We start from the raw sequence: 24081 nt of genomic DNA on the forward strand, positions 1-24081 counted from the left end.
ATTAAGAATGACCCTGGATGGCCAGCTGGGTGTGTGCCTGCAGCGCTGTGTATCCTGGATATCCGGGGCCAGAGGAATCTTTGGTAAACAGAGAAATAGGAATAGGAATAGGAGTCTGGGCACTGCATCTCCTTCTCCAAGGAGTGCTGAATGAACCAAGTCTGAACTTGTTCCTCGGTCAGGTCGAGTTTGGTGACCAGATCCCTTCGAGCCTTGAGGTCTGGGTGTGGCTCCTTCTCGAAGTCTTGTTCCAGTAGCCACGGCTGTTCCCAACTGTACTCCCCGTCAAGGGATTGTAGGGCATCGGGGGATGGAGAAGGCAGAGTTGCTCCATCTCATCTGTAGCTCACTTCAGGTGATCTAACAACCCAGGGTTTTGGAGGATGTCTTGAAACTAGCTCTTATAGTCCACATTGTTCAAAACAATTTTCTTTTCACGTTCATAAAAAAGGCTTCCAGACAAATCAAATACACATGCAGTGACCCTGTGGTAAGGAAAACTGAATACCTAGTGTTTTCCAGTCTGCGTGCTGCACCCCATTAAGTGGCTGCAGTAGCTACTTGGGGGTTTCCAATCATTACTGAAAATAAAGAATAGGAAGTATCAGAAAACATTATATTAGAGAAGTAAGACTGGAAAGGTGGCTCAGCAGTTAAGGACACTTGTTCCTGCAGAGGCCCCGAGTTCAGTGGCTCACAACCATTGGTAACACCATTTCCAGAGAACCTGATGCTTCCTTCTGGCAAACACTGCATGCATTGATGCAGGGGAGACACTCATGCACTCAGAATCAACAAGTTGTCTTAAACTTTGGAAGCTTTGTGTCTACACCATACGTCAACTGGGTTGCAAAGTAAAACAGATTATTTATTTATTTATTGCTTGTTTGTTTGTTTTTGAGACAGGGTTTCTCTGTGGCTTTGGAGGCTGTCCTGGAACCAGCTCTTGTAGACCAGGCTGATCTCCAACTCAAGAGATCCGCCTGCTTCTGCTTCCTGAGTGCTAGGATTAAAGGCGTGGGCTACCCCATCCCCAACCCCCCATCCCAGCCCCAAGTCCATTTATTTACCTTCTGAATGCCTAGTGTTTCCAGGCCATGTTGCTGCTGCGGCGGAAGATGACAGGGAAGCTGGTGGCAGGCTCTACCGACCAAGACCTCAGCTCAGCCCTTTTCCAACTCCTTTAATCCGAGGCAACAGGGAAGGCAAGACGGCCTAGGCTAGGAAAGGACTGATAACCAGCGACGTCCAGGTGCTGCCCCTGGTGTTCCAGAGTGAACTGTGAAACACTGCCTCTGGTTATTAGTGAACCATGATGTCCTGGGCATGCATTATCATACTCCCTTCTTTTTTTTTTTTTTTTTGGTTTTTCGAGACAGGGTTTCTCTGTGGCTTTGAAGGCTGTCCTGGAACTCGCTTGGTAGTCCAGGCTGGTCTCGAACATACAGAGATCCGCCTGCCTCTGCCTCCCGAGTGCTGGGATTAAAGGCGTGCTCCACCAACGCCCGGCTATCATACTCCCTTCTTATCGTGGTGTCCTCAGCCTTCAAGAACATTCCTCAAATGACTAACAGGGCTGCATATAGAACGGAGTTGAATGTGTCCCAAAGGTTAAGGTCACACAGTAGAATGTAAAGGACAATGTGAAAGCAGAGGGACTTTCGTTTGTTTTTTGTTTTTTGAGACATGGTCTCACTATGCAGCCCTGCCTGGCCTGGAACTCTGTGTAGACCAGGCTGACCTGAAACTCACAGAGATCTGCTTGCCTCTGCCTCCCAAGTGCTTAGGTTAAAGGTGTGCACCAATGCCCAGCAGATTTTTAAATGATTACTAATGTATTTATGTGTATGGCTGTTTTGCCTGTAAATATGTTTATGTACCACAAGTGTGCCTGATTCCTGGAGGTGACCATAAGAGAGAAGAATATTTGTTAAATCCTGACCTGACCTTCGGCTACAACTGAGGTCAGTCTGACCCTCAGGTATATATATATGGAATTTACAGGAACTTTAACTAACCTGCTCTGCTTCTGTAGTTACGAGGCTTCTGCTCCCCATCCAACAGAAATACCATGGTGACACAACTGTGCCCTGGTTCTTAGTAAAAGTTCATATCCTGCCATGCTTGCTAACAGTCATCACAGCTACAATGGAACATACCAGACTTGTGGTTTTTACCTTTATAAGTACCTGCTCATAACGTATACCTGTAATATCAGCATTTAGAAGATGAAAATAGGGGTATTGGGAGTTCAAGCCCAGCCTCTGCCACATAGTGAGTTTGAGGACAGCTGAGCTACATGACACCTGTTTCATTTTGCTTTTTAATTGGAGCTGGCATGTATGTAGTGCACAGGACTTTAACATCTTTAACCTTTTTGTTTGTTTTGTTTAGTTTTTGGAGACAGGGTTTCTCTGTGTAGCTTTGGAACCTCTCCTGGCACTCTCTCTGTAGGCCAGGCTGGACTCAAACTCACGAAGATCCTCCTGCTTCTGCGTCCCGAGTGCTGGGATTAAAGGCATTTGACATCACTGCCTGGCTAATGTCTTTAGCCCCAGTACTCTGGAGGCAGAAGGAAGAGGACCTCTGTCCTCTGTGAATTCCAGGCCAGAGGAGACCCTTGAGAGAGAGAGAGAGACAGAGAGAGAGAGAGACAGAGAGAGAGAGACAGAGAGAGAGACAGAGAGACAGACAGAGAGAAATGGGGCCAGTGAGACGGCTCGGCGGGAGAAAGCACTTGAGTGCAAGCCTGGGCCAGACATTAGCACAGAGGCCCGTCCTTGGATCCCCCATACCTGTGTCTGCAGGCACACACAAGCACACACTACAAAACACAGTATTTTTAGGACTGAATGGTAATGAAGAGGTACCATAACAAAACTTTATAGTTACATTAGAAGGGAAGCCACGGCCTGAGGCAGCAGCCAGCACCTGCAATCCCACTGTAAAAAAAACATGCACCTCTGGTCTTGTCGACTCCTTTGAGGGTGGAGACTGTCAGGCAGGCCAAGGACCTAGCTATTCCCCTAGGAAGGCAAGTTCACCTAAGAAGTGAAGGGACCAGGCCCCCCCAACCCCATTTTAGCAGCCATGACAGGCTAACATGTGCTTGCATGACCTTGCCGCTCCTGTCCTGGTCACTAAGGTCAGATACCCTCCTCGTGGCAAGGAACCAATCAGAAGTTAGCTGGCGGGACTATGCTTTCCGGCTCTGGGTGTGCTTTACAGACAAGTGCACAACAGTCACGTGCAGAGCATAGCAACCACCCTGGGAGAGCCTATGGGCCATAACAACCAGTTGACCAATCAGCACAGGGCAGGTCATCCAAGCCTGGAAGCACACCAATCCTGAGACTGTTGCATACCCCTAGACACTCCCTTACGCTGCCCTATAAGATCCCAGCCTCATGATTTCTTGGGGTCTTTTCTCCAGCCATCTGCTGCTGTGGTGGATGGATGAAAGGCCTGAGCTAATGGGGTTAGCTCGTTAAACAACTACAATAGAAAACTCTTTGCTTTTGCATCAAAATGGGCCTCTTGGTGATTTTGGGGGTCAGAATTTGGGCACAACAGAAGATGCAGTTAGTTTCCTTCTCAAAATTCCCACCTCTTAACACTGGCCAGGCCACCATGAGTATCCACTGGGTCTAGTGTGAGTCCTGAAGCACAAGGTGTACCCCACCGCCTCCTTTTCCTCTCCAATGCTGGTCCAGAGCCTAAGCTACACACGGCTTCTTTGTTCTCCCATCCCCAGGCGGCTGACCTGGCCACATCTCTAACAAGGTGGTGTTTGGTCTTCTCCATCCTGCTCCTCCCTCCCAGGATGCTGTGAGGTTTACAGCCCACCCACCCTGGGCTTCTCCTTTCAAACTCTAAAACAGTGTCCTGAGCTTCCATTTGAGTCAGGTCTCATTGAGCTTGTGCTTGTGTTCCTTCTTAGATTCTTTTATTAATGAAACCGAGAGCCCCAAGAGGGACACTGATTTCCCAGCAATCACATGCAGACATGCTGGGACTCCCCAAGATTCCCGGTAACCCTTCTCACTCGCCATTCAATTCTTTTATTTATTTTAAAGATTTTATTATGTATACACCAGTTCATGTATGACTGCAGGTCAGAAGAGGGCACCAGATCTCATTACAGATGGTTGTGAGCCACCATGTGGTTGCTGGGAATTGAACTCAGGACCTCTGGAAGAGCATCCAGTGCTCTTAACCTCTGAGCCATCTCTCCAGCCCCTCGCCCCCTCGCCATTCAATTCTTTTTTTTTTTTTTTTTTTTTTTTGGTTTTTCGAGACAGGGTTTCTCTGTGGCTTTGGAGGCTGTCCTGGAACTCGCTTGGTAGTCCAGGCTGGTCTCGAACTCACAGAGATCCGCCTGCATCTGCCTCCCGAGTGCTGGGATTAAAGGCGTGCGCCACCAACGCCCGGCTGCCATTCAATTCTTTAATTAGCAGAGAAAATGAACGTATTCTTGCACCTCTAGACAACAGCACCACCACTTGAGAAACCGAGGCAGGAAGCTCCACCATGAATTTGGGGCCAGCCTGGGCTACACATCTGAGTTCCACGAAGACCTAAGCTATAGTGTGAAATCCTCAAGGCAGAGGCCATGACGGGCGCTGCTTACTGGCTTTCTCCCATGGGCTGCTGTTTGCTTTTTCACACACCCTTGGGTCCTCAATGGGCTGGGCCCTCCCACATCAGTCACTACTCAAGGAAAGGCTCCACAGGCCTGCCTACAGGTGGGGGCATTTTCTCAGCTGGTTTCCTCTCCAAACAACTTTACCTTGTGTCAAGTTGACATAGAACTAGCCAGCACACTGGGCACGCCCCAACATTGTCTTGTCTATCACTCTAATCTTTTAAACAGGTGCTCTGTGACTTTTATTTTTTGAACAGGGTTTCTCTGTGTGACCCTGGCTGTCTAGGAACTATGTATACCAGGTAGGCCTCAAACTCAGACATCCACCTGCCTCTGCAGTGTTGAGATTATAGGCGAGCACCACCATGCCTGGCTGAACTGTAAGTTTTTGGTGGGTGAGTCATACAATGTGATTATATGTCAATAAATTAAAGAATTTCTGCCTTGGTGGGCAGAAGAGGACATTAGGTCCCTTGGAGCTGGAGTCACAGGCAGTAGCCAAGCTATCTGTGGGTTCTGGGAGTCAAACTCTGTCCCCTGAAACAGTAGTATGAACTCTAACTGCTGACAGTCTCTCCAGTCCCATTGTTTTTGAGGCAGATTCATGTAGCTCAAACTGGCCTCAAACTTGGTATATAGCAGAGCCTGGATTTGAACTAATATCCCCCTGCTTCTGAGTGCTAGGATTATAATAGATTCCAACACCTGGCCATGCTTAAAATTGTGATATAAAGATATTCACACTTTTTTTGTTTTTGTTTTGTTTTCCCAGACAGGGTTTCTCTATATTGTTTTGGAGCCTGTCCTGGAACTCACTCTGTAGACCAGGTTGGCCTCGAACTCACAGAGATCCACCTGCCTCTGACTCCTGAATGCTGGGATTAAAGGCGTGTGCCATCAGCGCCCGGCATATTCACACTATTTTTCCTTAATGATTTACTTTTTTTATGGGTGTTTTGCCTGTATGTATTATATTGCAGTGCCCACAGAAGCCAGCAGAGGGCAACAGACCCTCTGACTGGAACTGAGTTGCAGACGTTGTGAACTGTCCTGAGTGTTAGGAACCAAGCTCTGATCCTTTGCTGAGCCCATCTCTGCAGTCTTCTTGCCATTTTATTATTATTATTTTTTAAATCTGGGGGCTGTAAAGAAGGCTCAGCAGTTAAGAGCAGTGACTGCTCTTCTAAAGGTCCTGAGTTCAATTCCCAGCAACCACATGGTGGCTCATCTATAATGAGATCTGGTGCCTTCTTTTGGTCTGCAGGGATACATGCAGGCAGATCATGGTATACATAATAAAAGTAAATAAATCTTAAAAACAAAACAAAACAACTGGGTGTAAGCTGGGCAGTGGTGACGCACGCCTTTAATCCCAGTACTTGGAGGCAGAGGCAGGCGCATCTCTGTGAGTTTGAGGTCAGCCCAGTCTACAGAGTGAGTTCCAGGACAGCCAGAGCTGCAAAGAGAAACCCTGTCTCAAACAAAACAAAACAAACAAAAAAGTCAAGAAAACCAGAAAATGAGTAAAAAGCTGTAAACAGCCCAAAAGGAAACTAGGGAAAGAAAACTATCACATGCTTTTGGTAGAAATCATCTGACATACAAATTTACTTCCATCTTTTTTAAAAAGGCAAGGCAGACTCACACTCCTTCATCGGTATTTCTGAAGATATTCTCAATGCCAGAACTTTGGCTTGCCTCACAAACTTCCAAAGAGTTGACCTTGGCAGTCTGGCAAACCTTTCAGGACCAGCCTAATTCCTTTGGGATTAGTAACAATCAGTGTAAGGCACGGGGTTGGCTTTGCCAGCCCTCTTGGACCTGCTCCCACAGGCAGGCAACAACTGCTCATCAGAGAGGGAGGTTCCTAGTGAAGGAACCGGTGAGCTCAGCTGAGCTGTCCAGGCTTTTCTGCTTGACACAGAGACGCCAGCACTGGATCTCCCTTCTTCCATCCATTCATCGGCAGCAGCTCAGTGTGCTAGGTTCTCATTGATTGAAATGGGCTGGGAAAGCCATCTCTGGGTGGGGAAGGGAAGCTACTTTATTGCACTGATGATCCCGTAAGAGAAAGGCAGCAGCACACAGGTGGCCTGCCCTTGAACTCCAACCATCACTTCACATTTGTCAGTTTTAGAGTCCAGGCAAACTCCACAGGGAGAGCAGTAGGTGGCAATGGGGGCAGAGAGATGAGGACCCCCTCCTGGGGATCTTGGCCCCAGGACAAATATTCTTCTATTCCTAGCATCCTTATCTGTGGAAAGCAAAGGGGGACGGAAAGACCCCGTTATTCACTGATGAGCAGACTTTGTCCCAGACTTGATGGGGACAACTGTGCTGAACCAGAGCAGTGAGGACACTCTAGTGGGACACACGAGAAGGGAGGAGCCAAGGCCGGCCATTGCTTTTTCACGGAATTACGTCTGTCGGACTGGAGAGACGGCCCAGGGCTTAAGAGCATTGCTTGTTCTTCCAAAGGTCCTGAGTTCAATTCCCAGCAACCACATAGTGACTCACAACCATCTGTAATGAGATCTGGTGCCCTCTTCTGGCCTGCAGGAACACATGCAGGCAGGACTAAATAATCTTTTTTTTTTTTTTAAAGATTTATTTATTAGCCGGGCATTGGTGGCGCATGCCTTTAATCCCAGCACTCGGGAGGCAGAGGCAGGCGGATCTCTGTGAGTTCGAGACCAGCCTGGACTACCAAGCGAGTTCCAGGACAGCCTCCAAAGCCACAGAGAAACCCTGTCTCGAAAAACCAAAAAAAAAAAAAAATTTATTTATTATGTAAACAATGTTCTGTCTGCATATTTGCCTGTTCATTATAGATGGTTGTGAGCCACCATGTGGTTCTGGGAATTGAACTCAGGACCTCTGGAAGAGCAGCCAGTGCTCTTAACCTCTGAGCCATCTTTCCAGCCCCAGAACTAAATAATCTTAAAAACAACAAAAACCAGCCATAATATTTTTTAAAAAATTTACATCTATCCAGGCACGGTTACACAGCCTGAAATCTTAACACTGGGAAGGCAGAGAGTGGAGGAAACAGGTTGAGGCTAGCCTGAGCTACACATAAAGAGAATCTGGTTCGCCTTTAATCCCAGCACTTGGAGGCAGAGGCGGGTGGATCTCTGTTGAGGTCAAGGCCAGCCTGGTCTACAGAGTTACAGAGTAGAGTGAACCTGGCTCAAAAACAAAAACAAACAGTATCTTGGGGTGTAGTTCAGTGGTGGAGAGTTTGCATGAGCATGCCTAGGCCCTGGGGTCTATTCCCAGCACTGGAAAAATAAAAAACAACACAAAGACAAGTCCTAGCTTAGGAGGGACAAAGAGCCTCCTTACCTTTGTGGCTGAGGTTGTCTGGGGGGATTTAAGGTTTATGATCCCATTTTCTGGCCAGTTCAGAAAAGTAGCATAGACAGCCGAGTCTTTAGAGGTATACCTGGGAAAGAGAAACACCAGTGTCCATGGGGAGTTGAATGGTGTTCCTGGACAGACCCTCAATCCCTTCAGACCTCGTGTTTGTCATGATCCTGGGAAGTGATAGTAAGGCGAGGAAGAAAGGGTCTAAAAAACTCTTGAAACAACAGAGGGTGTAGCAAGGAAACACACAAAATGGTGACACGTTCACTGGCCTGAGAGTTCACCATGTTCAGGAAATAGGATGAAAACCACCTCACAGAAACTCATCTGTAGGGATTAATTCATCCCCAGTGGGAGAGCGAGGTGCTCTGGGGTGACACCTTTGGCAGGACACTGAGCTCAGGCCTGGCACACGGCTGGGTCCTCACATTATGTCACCTTGTCTTCAAAGCAAGTCTGCAGCTGAGAAAGCTGAGGCCCAAGACCAAATGACTGGATCTAGGGTCCAGGTAAGGATGGGAGGGTTTAGGATGCAGCCCTGCACAGGGTGACCAGAGATAGAACCCAGCAGGGACATGAATTTTACAGCAAGGGCAAGACAACATCCAGCCTTGGAACCAGGATGGAGGGACCTGAAAATGTGCATGTCAGCAAGAGTCTTGACCATGCTGGCACCCATCACAGGTGTGATGTACAGCATATTGATAATCTGTCAAGTGTTGTTTGGGTTCACCTAAAAGCTGGCTTGGGAAGGGGTGCCCCTGGCCACATTTTGGATCTAAGCATGTTTGTGTCAAAGTGTCCTAAGGCTAACCCTGTGCCAGGGAGGGAAACAGCAGAACAGCCCAAGAGCAAAACCCTTAAGTCTCTGGGAACAGCTAGGTCAGCTATGTCCAAAAGGGACCCATCATTTATCTCCTGATATAAAAGCACCTGCAGGGAACGGGGAACCAGAAGTTCAGCCGTGGACAGCTTGTCCATAAAGACAAAGTACATTTGGAACTTCAGCTGACTGCCCCAACTTCCCCAGTATGTGCCTATTGGATGTTGTGAGCCCGTTTGGTGACATTTTCTCTCTTGGTTGCTATCTGTTGTATTTTTGTTCAGACATCTCACCCAAGGGGACAGCACTCAGCCCAGGACTCAGTTTCCCCAGTGGGAGAGCAAGGTGCTCTGGGGCGACACCTCTGGCAGGTGTGCTGAGTGTTTGTGAGCCTCAGTTGATGATGTCAGCTTGGTGCTGTCACTTGCTTACTTGGACGCCTCGCTCTGCTTGGCCCAGGACCCTCTATCAGGAGCTCCAGCCCTAAATCTACCATCATCTCTTGCTATTTATTCTTTTCCTTTGACTGTACTCTCACGCAGAAATGAAAATACAGCTATCGCCAATCTTTCTCCATACAAGAAGGCAAGACTTACCACACAACTGTCATGTTCTTTTCGGACTGCACTCTCCAGGGTTTGGAGGCATAGATGGCCTCCCCGTTGACCTGAAGCCACTTGCCAACAGCAAGAAGCCTTTCTTGGAAGATGGGAACGATCAGCCCATCCTTAGTTGGTCCAATGTTGAGGAGATAGTTGCCTCCCAGACTTACTGTCTGAACCAATTCCTAAAGAGAGCAGAGACAATGGAAGCTAAGGCATGACTACCAAGCCTGGCACAGTGTCTAGAACATGCAGATAGTGAGGGATATCAGACAAGAAAAGCCCTGGGCTCAATCCTTAGCACTGCAAAGGGAAAAAAGGGATGGTGAGTTACACTTAGAGCCGGGCCGGAAGGCACATATCTCCCTAAGCTGTTTAAGGACAAACTATGTGAACCCTGGGAAAACTGAAGCAAAGAAAGCTGGGCTTGCTGGGCTATGCCTTTGATTTCAGCACTTGGGGTAGGGAAAGGCAAGAAGATCAGGAGTTCAAAGTCATCCTTGTCTACTATACCAACCCTGAAACCAGCATGGACTACATGAGACCCACTCTCAACAAACAAGAACTGTCATAAAGAGACATACTCTGAAGGCATCCTGGAGAGGAACTTGTGTGGGGGTATTTGCTATGACCCCAAGTAAGTATCATCAAGGCAGCCCAGACTAAGTTTGCATTTGGAAACATTTACAGGGGCAAGCCCATTAGAGAAGGACTTTTCAGCCTTCTTCTTCCCACTGTAGCTTTCCTGCAGCTGATGCTGTGGCGACACTTCACCCTACCACCCGGGCAGCAGCCAGCGGCGCTCTGCAGCACCTCGGTGCTCACGGACCGCCCTCCTGTCTAATGAATTGCCCATGAGAGTTGCAAGAAACTGAAACCACATGTGTGTTAACTGAAAATGCTCCTGGGAAGGGGCTCTGATGACGATGACCTGGAGGGTGAGCGCTTGCCTTATGAGCAAGGAGACCTGAGTTCATCCCCAGAATTCATGTTCAAACAAACACACCAAAGTCAACAACAACCAAAATATCCAGAGGTCGATGTGTGGTGCACACTGGTCATCTTTGACCTGGGAAGCAGAAACGCAGGTTCCCTGAATGGCCAGTTCCAGGCTAGTAAGAGATCTTGCCCCTCCCCCACACAAGGAACTGAAGAATGGCAACCAGGTTGTGCTCTGGAGGTCACAAACACACCTGTATACACACATCACAACACTCACACATGCACAAACATATGTATACACACACACACACACACACACACACATATACCCTCCCAACAAAGAAGGAAAGTTCTGGAAAGAACATCTCTGTAGATAAAGCCTTCTCTGAGGCTAAGACCCTTGCCACCAAGATGGCCGTCCTAAGTTTGGTCCTCAGGACTCACAGGATGGAAGGAGAGAAGTGACTATCAAGTTGTCCGCTGACCTTTATATGTATGCTGTGGCACACATTTACCCCTGTCCCAAAACAAATAAATGGATGTCATTTAAAAAGGTTTCAGCTGGGTGTGGTGGCGCACACCTTTACTCCCAGCATTTGGGAGGCAGAGGCAGGCTGATCTTTGTGAATCTGAGGTCAGCCTGGTCTACAAACCTTGCCTCAAAAAGAAAACAAGAAAAGGTTTCGAAACTCCAACCCCTGTCTTTATAACAGTGACAATGTGCTCAGGGGAGGTTTGTCTCTGTGTGCTGTGGCCCTGGCAGGTTCTAGCAACCCAACTCCAGGTCAGAGGCTGCTCTGAGGTAAGCAGTCAGACAACCGAGGTGGATGCTCTTACCTCAATGATTTCATTTTCCTTGGCAATGGTAGACAGGGTCATGTCCCGTCGGTAGCCCCAGGACGCCTTGTCCACGCTGGTGCACATCTCCCACTTGTGGTTTGGCAAGCTGTGCGGTCTGTACTTGTCTTGGCAGTTGTAGTACCCTCCATGATGACAGGAGCAGTTTTGACCCCAGCGGTCATTCACCACCACCTGGTCCTAAACGAGGAAGGAGAATGGGTCTCTGGAGCACCGTCTGCAGTGCAGACGGCTGGTGACGGTCCATTTGGAAGGAAGGACAGTGGGACGACACTAATGTCTTTCCCCTGGTGTTACTTTGCTGAAAAGGCACACATGGGAAACTAGGCAGCTTTGGTTGTCCTAATGAGGGTGGTGCTGCTGCCCAGTGGGAGAAGCCAGAGTTGCTGACAAACATTCTACCGTGTGGAAGACAGTGTCTGAGACAAAGCAGCAGCCAGCTTTTAACATCAGCAACGCCCAAGCCCAGGAAGCCAGCTGAGAGATGCACAGAGGAAGTGTGTATGCATACAGACTGTCTGAGGAGCTCAGGAGGCGAAGTGCTCACTGTGAAAGCATCGGGACTAACACTCGTGGAACTGGAGAGATGGCTCAACAGTTAACAACGCTTGATGCTCATAAAGGATGTGGGTTCGGGTCCCAGCAACCATAGTGACTCACAACCAACTGCCTGTAACTCCAGTCCCAGGGGATTCGACATCCTCTCCTGACCTCCACTGACCCTGCACACACATGATTCATGAAGGCAAAACACTCATACATATAAATAACACGTGGCCAGGGCTTGCTTTCCAGTACTCACATGGTGACTCAGAACCACCTGCAACTCCAGTTATAGGAGACCCTTCTATGGGCTTCTGCATATACACAGTACACATAAACTTACACACACACACACATAATTAAATAAACCACAAAAAATGTGTATGGGTGTTTTGCCTGCTACGTCTGTGCACCTGTGTGCAGTACCTGAGAAAGCCAGAAGAGGGTGCAAGCTGCCCTTTTACTGGAGTTTCAGGAGGTTGTGATCCACCACGTGAGTGCTGTGCCCTCTCCCCAGCCCTCGCTGTGGGATTTTTGTTTTGTGTGAGACGGTTTCTCTGTGTAGTAGTCCTGGCTGGCCTGGAACTCACCTGTAGACCAGACTGGCCTTGAACTCGCAGAGATCCCCCTGACTGAGTGCTGGGATTGGTTGACGTTTGCTCCCTTCACCAATGCTGCACCTTTGCTTATCTTTTTCCTTTTGTGATTCTCATTAATCAGGCCCGGGTGGCTGTCATCCCACATGGCAAATGACTTGCCTCCATGAAGGCACAGATCAGAGAAGGAGACTTGGACAAACTGTCTTAAATGTATTTGTTTGTTTCTTTTTTTTTGTTTGTTTGTTTTTTAAAAACTTGCCTCCATGAAGTCACAGATCAGAGGAGGCTTGGATCAGAGGAGGAGGATTGGACAAACTGTCTTAAATGTATTTGTTTGTTTTTTAAAGATTTATTTATTGTGTATACAGTGTTCTGTCTGCATATACACCTGCATGCCAGAAGAGGGCGCCACATCTCATTACAGATGGTTGTGAGCCACAATGTGGTTGCTGGGAATTGAACTCAGGACCTCTGGAAGAGCAGCCAGCCAGTGCTCTTAACCTCTGAGCCATCTCTCCAGCCCTATTTGTTTGTTTCTTGAGACAGAGTCTTACTTTGTAGACTTGGCTGGCCTGGGAACTCATTGTGTAGACTAGGTTAGCCTTGAACTCACAAAGATCCACTTGTCTCCTGATTGCTGGGATTAAAGAGGTACAACCACCATACCCGGCCCATCTCAAGTCTTGATGGGCAGTCAAATGCTCACTCATAACTGTGTTTCACTGTAGCAGAGACAGGGGTGCTACAGTGAATAACAGTGTTTGCCTTTAAACTTTAAGCAGACTTGCAGAGGAGACAGATGTGGACAATTTACACCATTCTGTCAGTGCTAATTACCTGAGGATGAACTGCACATTGGGAGCCCCCCCAGACTTGGCAAGTCCCTGAAGGCAAGTCTTGCAACCCGCCATTAACATGCTCTCCCAGTGAGCTACATCTCACCCATGAGTCAGCATCCATCACTCAGGGAAGGGTGTCTCTCCTCTCTCTTTCCTTCCCATCTCCTGAGTTTAGTAATAAACCCCCACAGTTTAGTAGTAAGACCCCACAGACAGGCACCCACCAGGGCACCTTCATCCAGTCTTAGCTTTGGTGCTTGTGATTAAACCTGGGACCTCCTGTATGCTAAGCACACGCTTGGCCACTGAGCTATACAACTCCAGCTACCAACCCACCTTATACTCAGATTTTTCTTTAAAACCTACAAATCTAGAGCATGTAAAATCTTTGACATTTTCCATCAACCAGATTAAGACTTCTGTCATGCAGTAAAAGTCCTATAACACAAGATGCAAATGTACTATCGAGGTATACTGACTGTAGGGAGGGTTTAGCTAGCTAAGTGACCTTTAAAATTTGGATATAAAGCTAGGAGTGGTGTCGTGTACCCGTAATCCCAGCTCTCGGGAAGCTGAGGCAGGAAGACTGCTTCGAACTCCCCCTGCCATAGCCTACTGAGAGCTGAGCGGATGAGTAAGTATCACCAAGTCCATTCATACTCTCTTATCAGAACCAACAATGAGTAAGTTAGATAACCACCTACCTTGACAGGGCTATCATTATAGAGCCAAGCCAGGAAAGCTGTGGAGTTCCAGTAAGTATCAGGACACTCCCACTCCCCATCAGACCAGATCAGGTCAGGCTTGTAGCTGGAAGACATGTGATCACAACAGTTTGCTATCTGAATCTCTATCTAGTCCAGTCTTATGGACAGATTTTTGCAACAAATATCTAAAATTAGAGCTGGGGGTGTGGCTATGTGGTAGGGCACTTGTCTACCACACATAAGGCTGTGGGTTCCATTCCTAGCCCATTAAAAAGAAAAGACGCCTCTTGGTTGGAAGGTACCATGAAAATGACAATGCAAAAACTAAAGCAATAAGAAATCTAAAGGAGCCCCAGGGAGGGCGTGTGGAGAGATGGCTGAGAAGTTAAAAGCACTGGCTGCTCTTCCAGAGGACACAGGTTTGATTCCCAGGGCCCATACGAAGGCTCACAACCACCTGTAACGCCAGTCCCCTGGGATCTGATGGCCTCTTCTGGCCTCTGTTGGCACCAGGCATGCACGTAGAACACAGACAAACATGCAGGTAAAACAGCCACACATATAAAATAAAAGTTTAAATTAGAAAAACAAAACAAGCGCCGGGCATTGGTGGCGCACGCCTTTAATCCCAGCACTCGGGAGGCAGAGGCAGGCAGATCTCTGTGAGTTCGAGGCCAGCCTGGTCTACAAAGTGAGTTCCAGGACAGCCTCCAAAGCTACAGAGAAACCCTGTCTCGAAAAACCAAAAAGAAAAAAAAGAAAAACAAAACAAAGCAACAAACACTGGAGGGGCTGGTGCAAGGCTTTGCCAAGACTGACAGCCTAAATTCAATCCCTGAGTCCCATGTGGCGGAGAAAGAGAGCTGACTCCTGCAAGGGGTCTGTGCTCTGACCTCTACATGCACAGCATGGCGTGCACGTGCACACACACACACACACAAACACACAAATTAAAATGTTAACAACAGCAGCAACAACAACAAGGAATGCATTGCTTCTGTATACTTATCCTAATCTCCGGTCCTCTTTTAGAAAAAGCACTGTAACCAGTATCTAGAGTTTGCTTCCCTTCAAGTGACTAACTCCAGTTAGGGATGGTGCTCAAAGGGCTGGAGAGACAGCTGGAGGGGGGAGGGGCTCTCACGGTAGGAAACTTGGTTCCAGCACCCACAACCACCTGTAACTCTCATTGCAGGGGAACCGATGCCCTCTGCCCTCCTTGGGTACCTGACTACACATAAGTAAAAAATACACTCTGGAAAAGAGATTGGTGCTTAGGCAGGCCAGACGGTTCAACTGAGCTGGAGGAGGTCCTGCTCTCAAGTCTGATGACCCCAGTTTGATCCCTACAATCCACAAGGAAGAACCTCATGGCCTAGGGTGTGTAGCTCAGTGGCAGAGCCCAGCATGTTCTAAGACCTGGGTCCTGTCCCCAGGACCAAAAACATAAAAAGCCAGGTGTGGTGGCTCATGCCTGTAATCCCAGCACTTGGGAACTCGAGTCAGGAGACTGAACACTAGAGGATAGCCTGGGCTATTCCAGAAGAACAAAATGAACATGTCTGCTTTGGGGGTGCTGTGAACATTTGAACCATGGCACTGATCTGTTCTTGGCAGCTGCCCAACCCAGCTGGAAAGGCTACCCGGGCCTTGTGCCCCTTCCACATTGTCCCTGTTCTGAGCCTGGAATGTGTGCCAGTGTGAAGGTCTAAGACAAGTATTACTGGGGCTGGAGAGATGGCTCAGTGGTTAAGAGTGCTGGCTGCTCTTCCAGAGGACCCGGGTTCAATTCCCTGCACCCACATGGCAGCTGACAACTATAAGTCTATGATCCGACACCCTCACACAGACATACATGCAGGCAAAATACCAATGTACATAAAATAAGAATAAATTTAAAAAATGAGCATTATTATGCACGTTTTAGTACCATGAGTTTGAAGGAGACGGAGCACAAACAACAGGTCTTCACTGCACTCCACAGTGGGGCCAGTAACAGTCTCGAGGAAGAATGCCTTCTCTGAGACTAGAAGTCCAGATAGTGGCCTCTTCCACTGTGTGCAGTCAAGTACACTAGGCAGCTTATCCCATTACCTCCTTAGCTCCCATGATTACTAACCCCAGCTTAGGGATAAAGAAGAGAGTCATTGCTGGGCATTGGTGACAAATGCCTTTAATCCCAGCCCTAGGGAGGCAGAGCCAGGTGGGGCCAGCCTGGTCTATAGAGAGAGTTTTGTGGCGTCTGCGCCATGAACAAGTCTAATGTATTGGGAAATGAAAGACAAGACGTCCAACTGTTTGTGCTAAGAGAATGCATCTACCGCTTTTATTGCCAGGAGAGTGTGCATGCTGTAAGGAGTGAGCAGCCTTACATACAGACTTACAGCACAGTGGAGAAACCCCAGATGTGAGTCCTCGTACTGGATGTTGATGTCAGGTGGGCAAGGCTGGGGCTGTTAGCCAGGACTAAAGAACAGGATGCCCCTGTGGTTATTGGCTGACAAGCAATGCACAAAAATATGTGGGAGTGCCAGGAGGTGGTGGCACACACCTTTAATCCCAGCATTCGGGAGGCAGAGACAGGCGGATCTCTATGAGTTCAAGACCAGCCTGGTCTACAGAGTGAGTTCCAGGACAGCCTCCAAAGCCTCAGAGAAACCTTGTCTCAAAAACAAAACAAAACAAAACAAAAACAAAAACAAAAACAAAAAAGGGCTCAGAGGTTAAGAGCACTGACTGCTCTTCCAGAGGTCATGAGTTCAATTCCCAGCAACCACATGGTGGTTCACAACCATCTATGAGATCTGGTGCCCTCTTCTGGTATGTAAAGCATGCACGCAGAACACTATATACATAGTAAATAAATAAAATCTTTTAAAAAACCCAGAAAACAAAAAACATGGGGGCTGGGGCCCAACAAGTCCCAGGACAGCCAGGGCTACACAGAGAAACCCTGTCTGGAAACATCAAAAGGAAGAAAAGAAAACCAAACATAACAACAACAAAATATATAAAATGAGGGGAGACAAAGAAGTCACTCCTTAGGCTACAGGGGTCCCCCATCCAGGGGCAGCTCCCAGCTATCACAAGAGAAAAGCATATAAGAGATTGGTAGAGCCGGGCAGTGGTGGTGCATGCCTTTAATCCCAGCACTCGGGAGGCAGAGGCAGGCGGATCTCTGTGAGTTCGAGGCCGAGCTGAACCAACAGCCTCCAAAACAATACAGAGAAACCCTGTCTCGTAAAAACCAAAAAAAAAAAAAAAAAAAAAAAAAAAAAAAGATTGGCAGGAGGGCCCAGTGGGTAGTGCTTGCCACCAAGCCAGCCTGATGACAGCCTGATCTTTGGGGTCCCAAATTGTTCTCTGACCTGTACACTGGTGTTGTGGCACACCAGTGCCACCTTATCCCCAGAGACAGGTTAGCAACAGAGCCCAATTTGGGAATTGTAACACTAGTAACAGTGGCTCTCATCCTGTTCCCACTACTGTGACAGGGTTTCAGATGTTGACGTGCCCCTCTCCAAGGTCCTGACTGGGCACAATGGCAAGAGAGGAGGGTGCTGGAGCTCTGGCTTTGACTCACTGCCACCTGGTTCCCTGGGACAACAGCAGCTAAGTGACCACAGTCCAGAAGTTCTGAGAATACAACTTTTACTGTTTTGACACCTTCTAAGTGTTTTTCATACAGCAGCCTGTGACTGAAGCCCTTGAACAGCACCCTAGACACAGCTCTGACTTCAAATACAAGTCGTCAGCCCCTCCCCCTCCAGGGCAGCCAGGGCTTTCTCACCTGTTAACAAGGTCATATAGCTCCGGCATTGTTTTTGCAATGACAAAATACTGAGTCTTGAAGCCATTTTTCTTGTCAAGTAGGTAGAGTGGATGGAACCACTCCATGAGCGAGTGGTACAGGCCATAGCGTAAGTTCCTGTAACAGAAAAACGCAGCAGCTGACACTGGGCAAAGAAAAATCAGGCTGGGTGTGCTGTCCGCACTTAGGAGGGGGAGGTAGGAGGATCAGGTGTTCAAGGTCATCTTTGGCTACCTAGCGGGTTTAATGCCAGCCTAAGCTATTTGAGATCCTTAATTTAATTTTTTTTTTTGAGGCAGGGTCTCTGTGTAGCCCTAGCTGGTCTAGAACTGACTCTGAAGACCAGGCTGGCCTCAAACTTACAGAGATCCACCTGCCTCTGCTTACCAAGTGCTGGGATTAAAGGTGTGCACCACCACACTTGGTACATATTTCATTTTTAAAAATCTTCATTTTTAGGCTGGAGAGATGGCTTAGGGGTTGAGAACACTGCCCATTCTTCCAGAGGCCCTGAGTTCAATTCCCAGCAACCACATGGTAGCTCATAACCATCTTAATGAAGTCTGGTGCCCTCTTCTGGCATGCAGGGATACATGCAGGCTGAACATTGTATACATAATAAACCTTTTAAAAAATTCTTTTTTTTTTTTGTTTTTGTTTTTTTGAGACAGGGTTTCTCTGTATTGTTTTGGAGCCTGTCCTGGAACTCTGTAGACCAGCCTGGCCTGGAACTCAGAGATTGCCTGCCTCTGCCTCCCGAGTGCTGGGATTAAAGGCGTGCGCCACCAATGCCCGGCTTCATTATTTTTAATGGTGCTGGGAGTCAAACCCAGGGCCTCACCTGTGTTAGGAAGCATTCTGTCATAAGCTATACCCCCACCCCTATTAAATATTTTTTAAAGAACTAGAAGGATCAAAGGTTCGTAACACAAAGAAGCACAAATGATTAAGGAGCTAGAAATGTTAACTACATTGATTTGCTCATTATGCACACTGTGCACTGTGCCTCATAAAAATGTACAATTGCAGCCGGGCGTTGGTGGCGCACACCTTTATTCCCAGCACTCGGGAGGCAGAGGCAGGCGGATCTCTGTGAGTTCGAGGCCAGCCTGGTCTACAAGAGTTAGTTCCAGAACAGCCTCCAAAGCCACAGAGAAACCCTGTCTCGAAAAACCAAAAAAAAAAAAAAAATGTACAATTGCTACCATCCAGTTAAGATATGGTGCTTGGTAGATATTACAATGCAGATGAGGAGGAAAATAACATAGCAAGGCACAGATAAGAAAGAACTGACAGGAGCATTTGAGCATGTGACTTGGGGACTAACCACATACAGAGAAGCTGCCAATACAGCCTGCTGAGGCTGGGCATGTTGCCACAGGCCTGGAACCCCAGTACTGGAAGGCAGAGGCATGAGGATTGCTTCAAGTTAAAAAGCAGCCTGGCCTGCATGGCAGGTTCAAAGCTCTTCAGGGATACAGAGAAGGTCTCATCTTTTCAGACCGAACCAAACCAGAAGAAATCTGCTACTTCCAAAGTCCTCGTCTGATTCATGTCTAAGATCAGACGGACATAAGATTTTATTTATTATACATACAGTATTCTGCCTGCAGGCCAGAAAAGGGTACCAGATCTCTTATAGATGGTTGTGAGCCACCATGTGGGTGCTGGGAATTGAACTCAGGACCTCTGAAAGAGCAGCCAGTGCTCTTAACCTCTGAGCCATCTCTCTAGCCCAATGAGACTGACATTTACTACAGGACTTTTAGCCAAGGCAGCATGCGGCATGGAACCCTGAGTGGGGAACAAGAGTCAGCAAATGCATTTGTAAGCTGTGGTCTGTCTCAGCTCTCCACTCGCTCCAAGAGACAGTCCTGGGCAGTGTAGGACACAGGCACGGCTGGGTTCCAATCAAACTTGATGACTTGCACAGGCAGGCAGTCAGCTTGCCCCTCAAACAGGATGCCACACTTACCAAATCACAGCAGAAAATCATTTTCTTTCTTAGAGTCAAACCTGAGCACCTGAATCCAACCCCATTCCACTGCTGGAGGGTGGGCACGGGGCTGTGTTATAGCTTGAACCTGCAATGTCTGCCCTAGGCTTGTTTTGAAGGCTTTGTCCCTGGTTGATGGTGCTACTTTGGGGATCTGCAGAACCTTTACAAGGTGGAACATGCCGGCAGAAGTGGGTCACAAGGGCTCTGAAGGACATACTGCCTCTCATTCCTGTCTGCTCCCTGGTCTTATGTTCGGTAATAAATAACCTCTACCACAGTGCGTGGCTGTCGGGATGTCAGATGCCCCACCGTGGTAGACCGAAGCTCTCTAAAAAAACCAACTTTCCTTCCCTGAAGTGGCTTCTAACAGGTATGGTGGTCACTGACACAGTAGCAACTATTACATTCAGTGGAGAGCAACTGTTTAGCATTCATGAGGTCCTATAGTTGTATGCCAGCACCAAACCCCCAAACCTTATCCTACCTATCTCTGTCACATTCTACTGCTTTTATATTGAGAAGTTAATCCCCATTATTATTATCATTATCAGCTTCTTGAGATACAGTCTTATGTAGCCCAGGCTAGCCTCAAACTCAGTATATACCTAAGGCCAGCCCTGAGCTCCTGATCCTCCTATCTTTGCCTCCCAAGTGCTAGAATCACCCACGTGTAGCACCATGTCTGGCTATTAGTTCTTACTGAGTGACAAGTACCAGAGAGTGTTGGCTGAGGAGAATGAGTTGTGTGCCTCCGTCTTTAGTTTTGATCTGCCAGAGCTTGCCCTCAGGCCTGAACAGCTCTGTGCAGGGTGAGTGCCGATGGCCATGGAGGAGAAGGCTGAGACCCCAGCCCTGGCCCTTCACATATGGGCAAAGGCCCGAAGTGGGAAGTGGTAATGCACCCCTGTAGTCCCAGCACTCAGGAGGTGGAGGCAGGCGCATCTCTGTGAGTTCAAGGCCAGCCTGGTCTACAGAGTGAGTTCCAGGACAGCCAACGCTACACAGAGAAACCCTGTCTCTAGAAAAACAAAACAAGTAAAACAAAGAGAAAGAAACATCTCTGTAGTTCAAGCTTTCACGGCAATCCTGTGCGGGCTGCAGATGGACCATCATAGTCTCTGCTGTGTCCTTCAGCCCACTTCTCCCGTTGTATCACCTGTGGTCCTGTGAAGACAGCCAGACCTCAACCCCCAAGTCTGGGAGTCACCGGCTAAGTATGGCCCCAGCCGACAAGAGGAGGCAGGGAGGGAACTCTGGAGGGATGAACGGTTAAGCCATCCACAGACACGCACCTCTTCCGAACAGCAGCTCCCAACTCACCCACCAAATCACGATGGGGCCCCACGTCCTTTGAGTTCCAGTTCCAAGACACGGGACTCGGCCAGTTTGTGAAGCCTTCATGATGCTTTGTGGTCAGGACCACATACCTGTAGACATCAAAACAAAATAAGAAGAAAGGAAGTGGGCAGTGACCACAACCATGACCTTGCCCGGTGTGGTGGGAGGATCTCAATTATAGGAAACACTGGGATGAGCCACTGTGACAACCAAGATGCCTTCATAGTGACAATGGCTCCCTGTAGGCATGAGTCAAGAATCTTGGGAGGACGTACTGGATGCCCAGGGGGAGGGGAGGGTGACAAGAGAGAAATTGTGCACCTTATCGAACGCACTCACCCCTTCTGGGCACAAGTAATGAGCTTTTTTCAAGCCTCTGCCCTGCTCCATTGACAAGAGCAGATGACAGATGGAGGCTACCTGTTTCTCTAACACTGGGACTGCCCTTCATTTCAGGAGGTGACCAACACTCAAATATCTGGGACTGAAAAGACAAATGTTGGGAGCTGGAGAGATGGCTCAGTGGTTAAGAGCACTGGCTACTGCTCTTCCAGAGGTCCTGAGTTCAATTCCCAGCAACCACATGGTGGCTCACAACCATCTGTAATGAGATCTGGTGCCCTCTTCCGGTGTGCAAGCAAACATGCAGGCAGAGCATTGTATACATAACAAATAAATCTTAAAAAAAAAGACAAATGTTGAAATAACCAATTCACTTACTTTTATGGCAAAAAAAAAAAAGGAAGAAAGATAACATGAACATGTGATTTCATCACAGGAGGTGTGGGGACTCCTGAACTTCAGGGTCACATAGTATCTTAGGCTCATCCGTTCCTTTCTGTGACACATTTCTTTCCTCCTTTAAACAGTCTTGAAGCATAAAAAAAAGCCCTTCTCATTCTTGGGCCTCCTAAAACAGGCAGGTAACTAGTCCTTCTGGGTCTGACTTGGGTGCATCTCCAGGTCACAATATGTGCAGTCTAGGACACCAGGCTCCTTCCTCTCTCTGGCTTAGTTACCTCATCCATAAAACAGGGACTTTGGAAAGGGCTGGAGTCCAACCTTTTTCATTTGTAAGTAATGGATATGAGAGATGGCTTCAAGTCAGTTTCCTGTTTCCTCAGGCCTTGTACTCCACACAAGTAAAGACAAATACTTTTGGGAGGGGAGTTGAGATAGGGTTTCTCTGTGTAACAGCTCTGGTGGTTCTGGTACTCACAGAGATCCGCCTGCCTCTGCCTCCCCAGTGCTGGGATTAAAGGCGTGCGCCACCATGCTTACAATGGCAAATACTAGCATAGGGCTCTCAAAACAGACCTTCCTCTGGAGGGCTCTGCCCAAACAACCCCATCCCTCCACAAGGAAGTGAGAACCCTAACAGAGCACCCCAAAACTCCCATCCTTCCTTCTCCATTTAGAGACACAGGGCTACAAGGAACTCAGGCAGATTCTTTCTATAATCTTCCACGGATGCCACAGGTAGCCTAAGGTCTAGGTCCACAACTCCGGGTCACTGACTGGAGTCCAGACTGTGTTCTGGCCCTTGTAGAAGAGACACCGGGTGTAGCCTGGCTCTAGCCTCTCTCCACACAGGTGCAGTACCCAGTGCTTTCCCGACTTCATTTTTAAAACCAACCCCCAGCAGAATTGTCTTCTTTAGCATCAGTGCGCCATCCTCCAGGATGCAAAACGCGGGGTGCGGGGCCTTCCGAGGTCAGGCAGCGCCGGCCGTGGGCTTGCCCCGTCCCGCCTCGCGCCCGGTCCGCACTCACTTGGCCCCGGCAGCCTGGAAGAGTTCGGCCCACTGGTCCGGCTGGAAGAAGCGCGCCGTGAACTGCGGTCCGAAGTCGGCGTAGCTGAAGCCCGGCGGGTAGTTCTCTTTCATGAAGTTCTCATAGGCCGGTATCCGCTCGCCCTGCCAGTGCCACCAGAACCACTCGCTGCCCCAGGCGGGCACCGAGAACACACCCCAGTGCACAAACACTCCGAACTTGGCCTCGTCAAACCATTTGGGCAGTGGCCGAGAGTCCAGGCTCTTCCAGTTCGGGGTGTAGCGGCGCGGAGCCCGGGCCTGGGCCGCAGCACTCAGCAGCAGCAGCAGCAGCGCTAAACCCACCGCCCGCCGTTCACCTTTTAGTTCCCACATCCCTGCTTCCGTGCCTGCACCTTCCTACTTAACGCGCAGGCGCCGGCCAGTAGCTCCGCCTCTCTGAGTAACGATTGGCTCGGAAGAGAAAGGGGCGGGGTCACGCCTGGGGTCTGGGGTGCCTGCGGGGGTCTCTGGCCGCGAGCGCCCTCTGGCGTTGAAAGAGAGGACGTAAAGAGGCGTTGACAGCTGTGATCTATTGAATTTAAACTCCATAGTCTCCCCCTAGGGACTTAATTGCCGGGTTCCCGTAAGCAGGAGGGATCCAGGGTGTGCGGAGAACAGGGAGTAGTCCACATTATCACACCAGTCCTCAGGAGAAGGCTGAATCCAAATTGTTGTATTTAGTGGTTAATTAAGAACAACTATTTCTTTGTGCTGTACATCCAGTCGGCAGGTGGCGCTTAGCCAAATGCGGAGTTGAAAAGAGTTTTAGAAATAACGAGGTAGAAACACGATAAGAAGGAACTTTATGAGGAAAGAGAGATAGCTTCTGAGAGAAAGGGCAGACGTGGTTATTCTGACTTGTCTCTTGTTCATTGGACTTTGAGAACTCTGAGGTATTTAAACATTTAAAATTTTTGTTTTGTTTTGTTTTGTTTTTGTTTTTCCAGACAGGGTTTCTCTGTATTGTTTTGGAGCCTGTCCTGGAACTCACTCTGTAGACCAGGCTGGCCTCAAACTCACAGAGATCCGCCTGCCTCTGCCTCCGGAGTGCTGGGATTAGAGGTGTAAGCCACCAACGCCCAGCTAACATTTTAATTTAATTTTAAATTGTAACTTAAATTTATTTTGAGATGGGGGGGTCTCGTGTGGCTCAGGCTGTTATGGAAATGACAGCTAGGATGACCTTGAACTTCCGG

The 24081-nt window shown here is 48.4% G+C and overlaps 1 protein-coding gene across 2 annotated transcripts; it reads right to left on the reverse strand.

The window, feature by feature from the left end:
- Window positions 1-156: 156 nt before the first annotated feature.
- Window positions 157-23248, reverse strand: Fuca1 (alpha-L-fucosidase 1). Of its 2 annotated transcripts, none has more exons than XM_040756353.1 (8): window positions 22845-23248; window positions 21027-21161; window positions 17715-17852; window positions 13922-14027; window positions 11216-11416; window positions 9431-9621; window positions 7991-8090; window positions 157-581 (listed from the first exon to the last, which is right to left on the reverse strand). In XM_040756353.1, the coding sequence occupies exons 1-8, from the start codon at window positions 23216-23218 to the stop codon at window positions 579-581; spliced, it is 1248 nt and encodes a 415-aa protein (XP_040612287.1). In that variant the 5' UTR covers window positions 23219-23248; the 3' UTR covers window positions 157-578. The 2 variants fall into 2 exon arrangements, with proteins under 2 accessions (XP_040612287.1, XP_040612286.1); XM_040756352.1 differs by lacking the exon at window positions 157-581 and adding an exon at window positions 6224-6899 and having other exon boundaries at window positions 22845-23247.
- Between the last annotated feature and the right edge of the window lie 833 nt (window positions 23249-24081).

This window comes from Mesocricetus auratus, unplaced genomic scaffold (assembly GCF_017639785.1).
Source record: "Mesocricetus auratus isolate SY011 unplaced genomic scaffold, BCM_Maur_2.0 Super-Scaffold_100014, whole genome shotgun sequence".
NCBI classification, from domain to species: Eukaryota; Metazoa; Chordata; class Mammalia; order Rodentia; family Cricetidae; genus Mesocricetus; species Mesocricetus auratus.

Coding starts and splice junctions, on each gene's coding strand:
- Fuca1 (XM_040756352.1), bottom strand. CDS start 23,218: ATGTGGGAACTAAAAGGTGAACGGCGGGCGGTGGGTTTAGCGCTGCTG. Junction 8,091..9,430: donor AAGAACATGACAGTTGTGTG/GTAAGTCTTGCC, acceptor TCTCTTTCCCAG/GTATACCTCTAAAGACTCGG. Junction 6,900..7,990: donor AGACAACCTCAGCCACAAAG/GTAAGGAGGCTC, acceptor TGCTTTCCACAG/ATAAGGATGCTAGGAATAGA.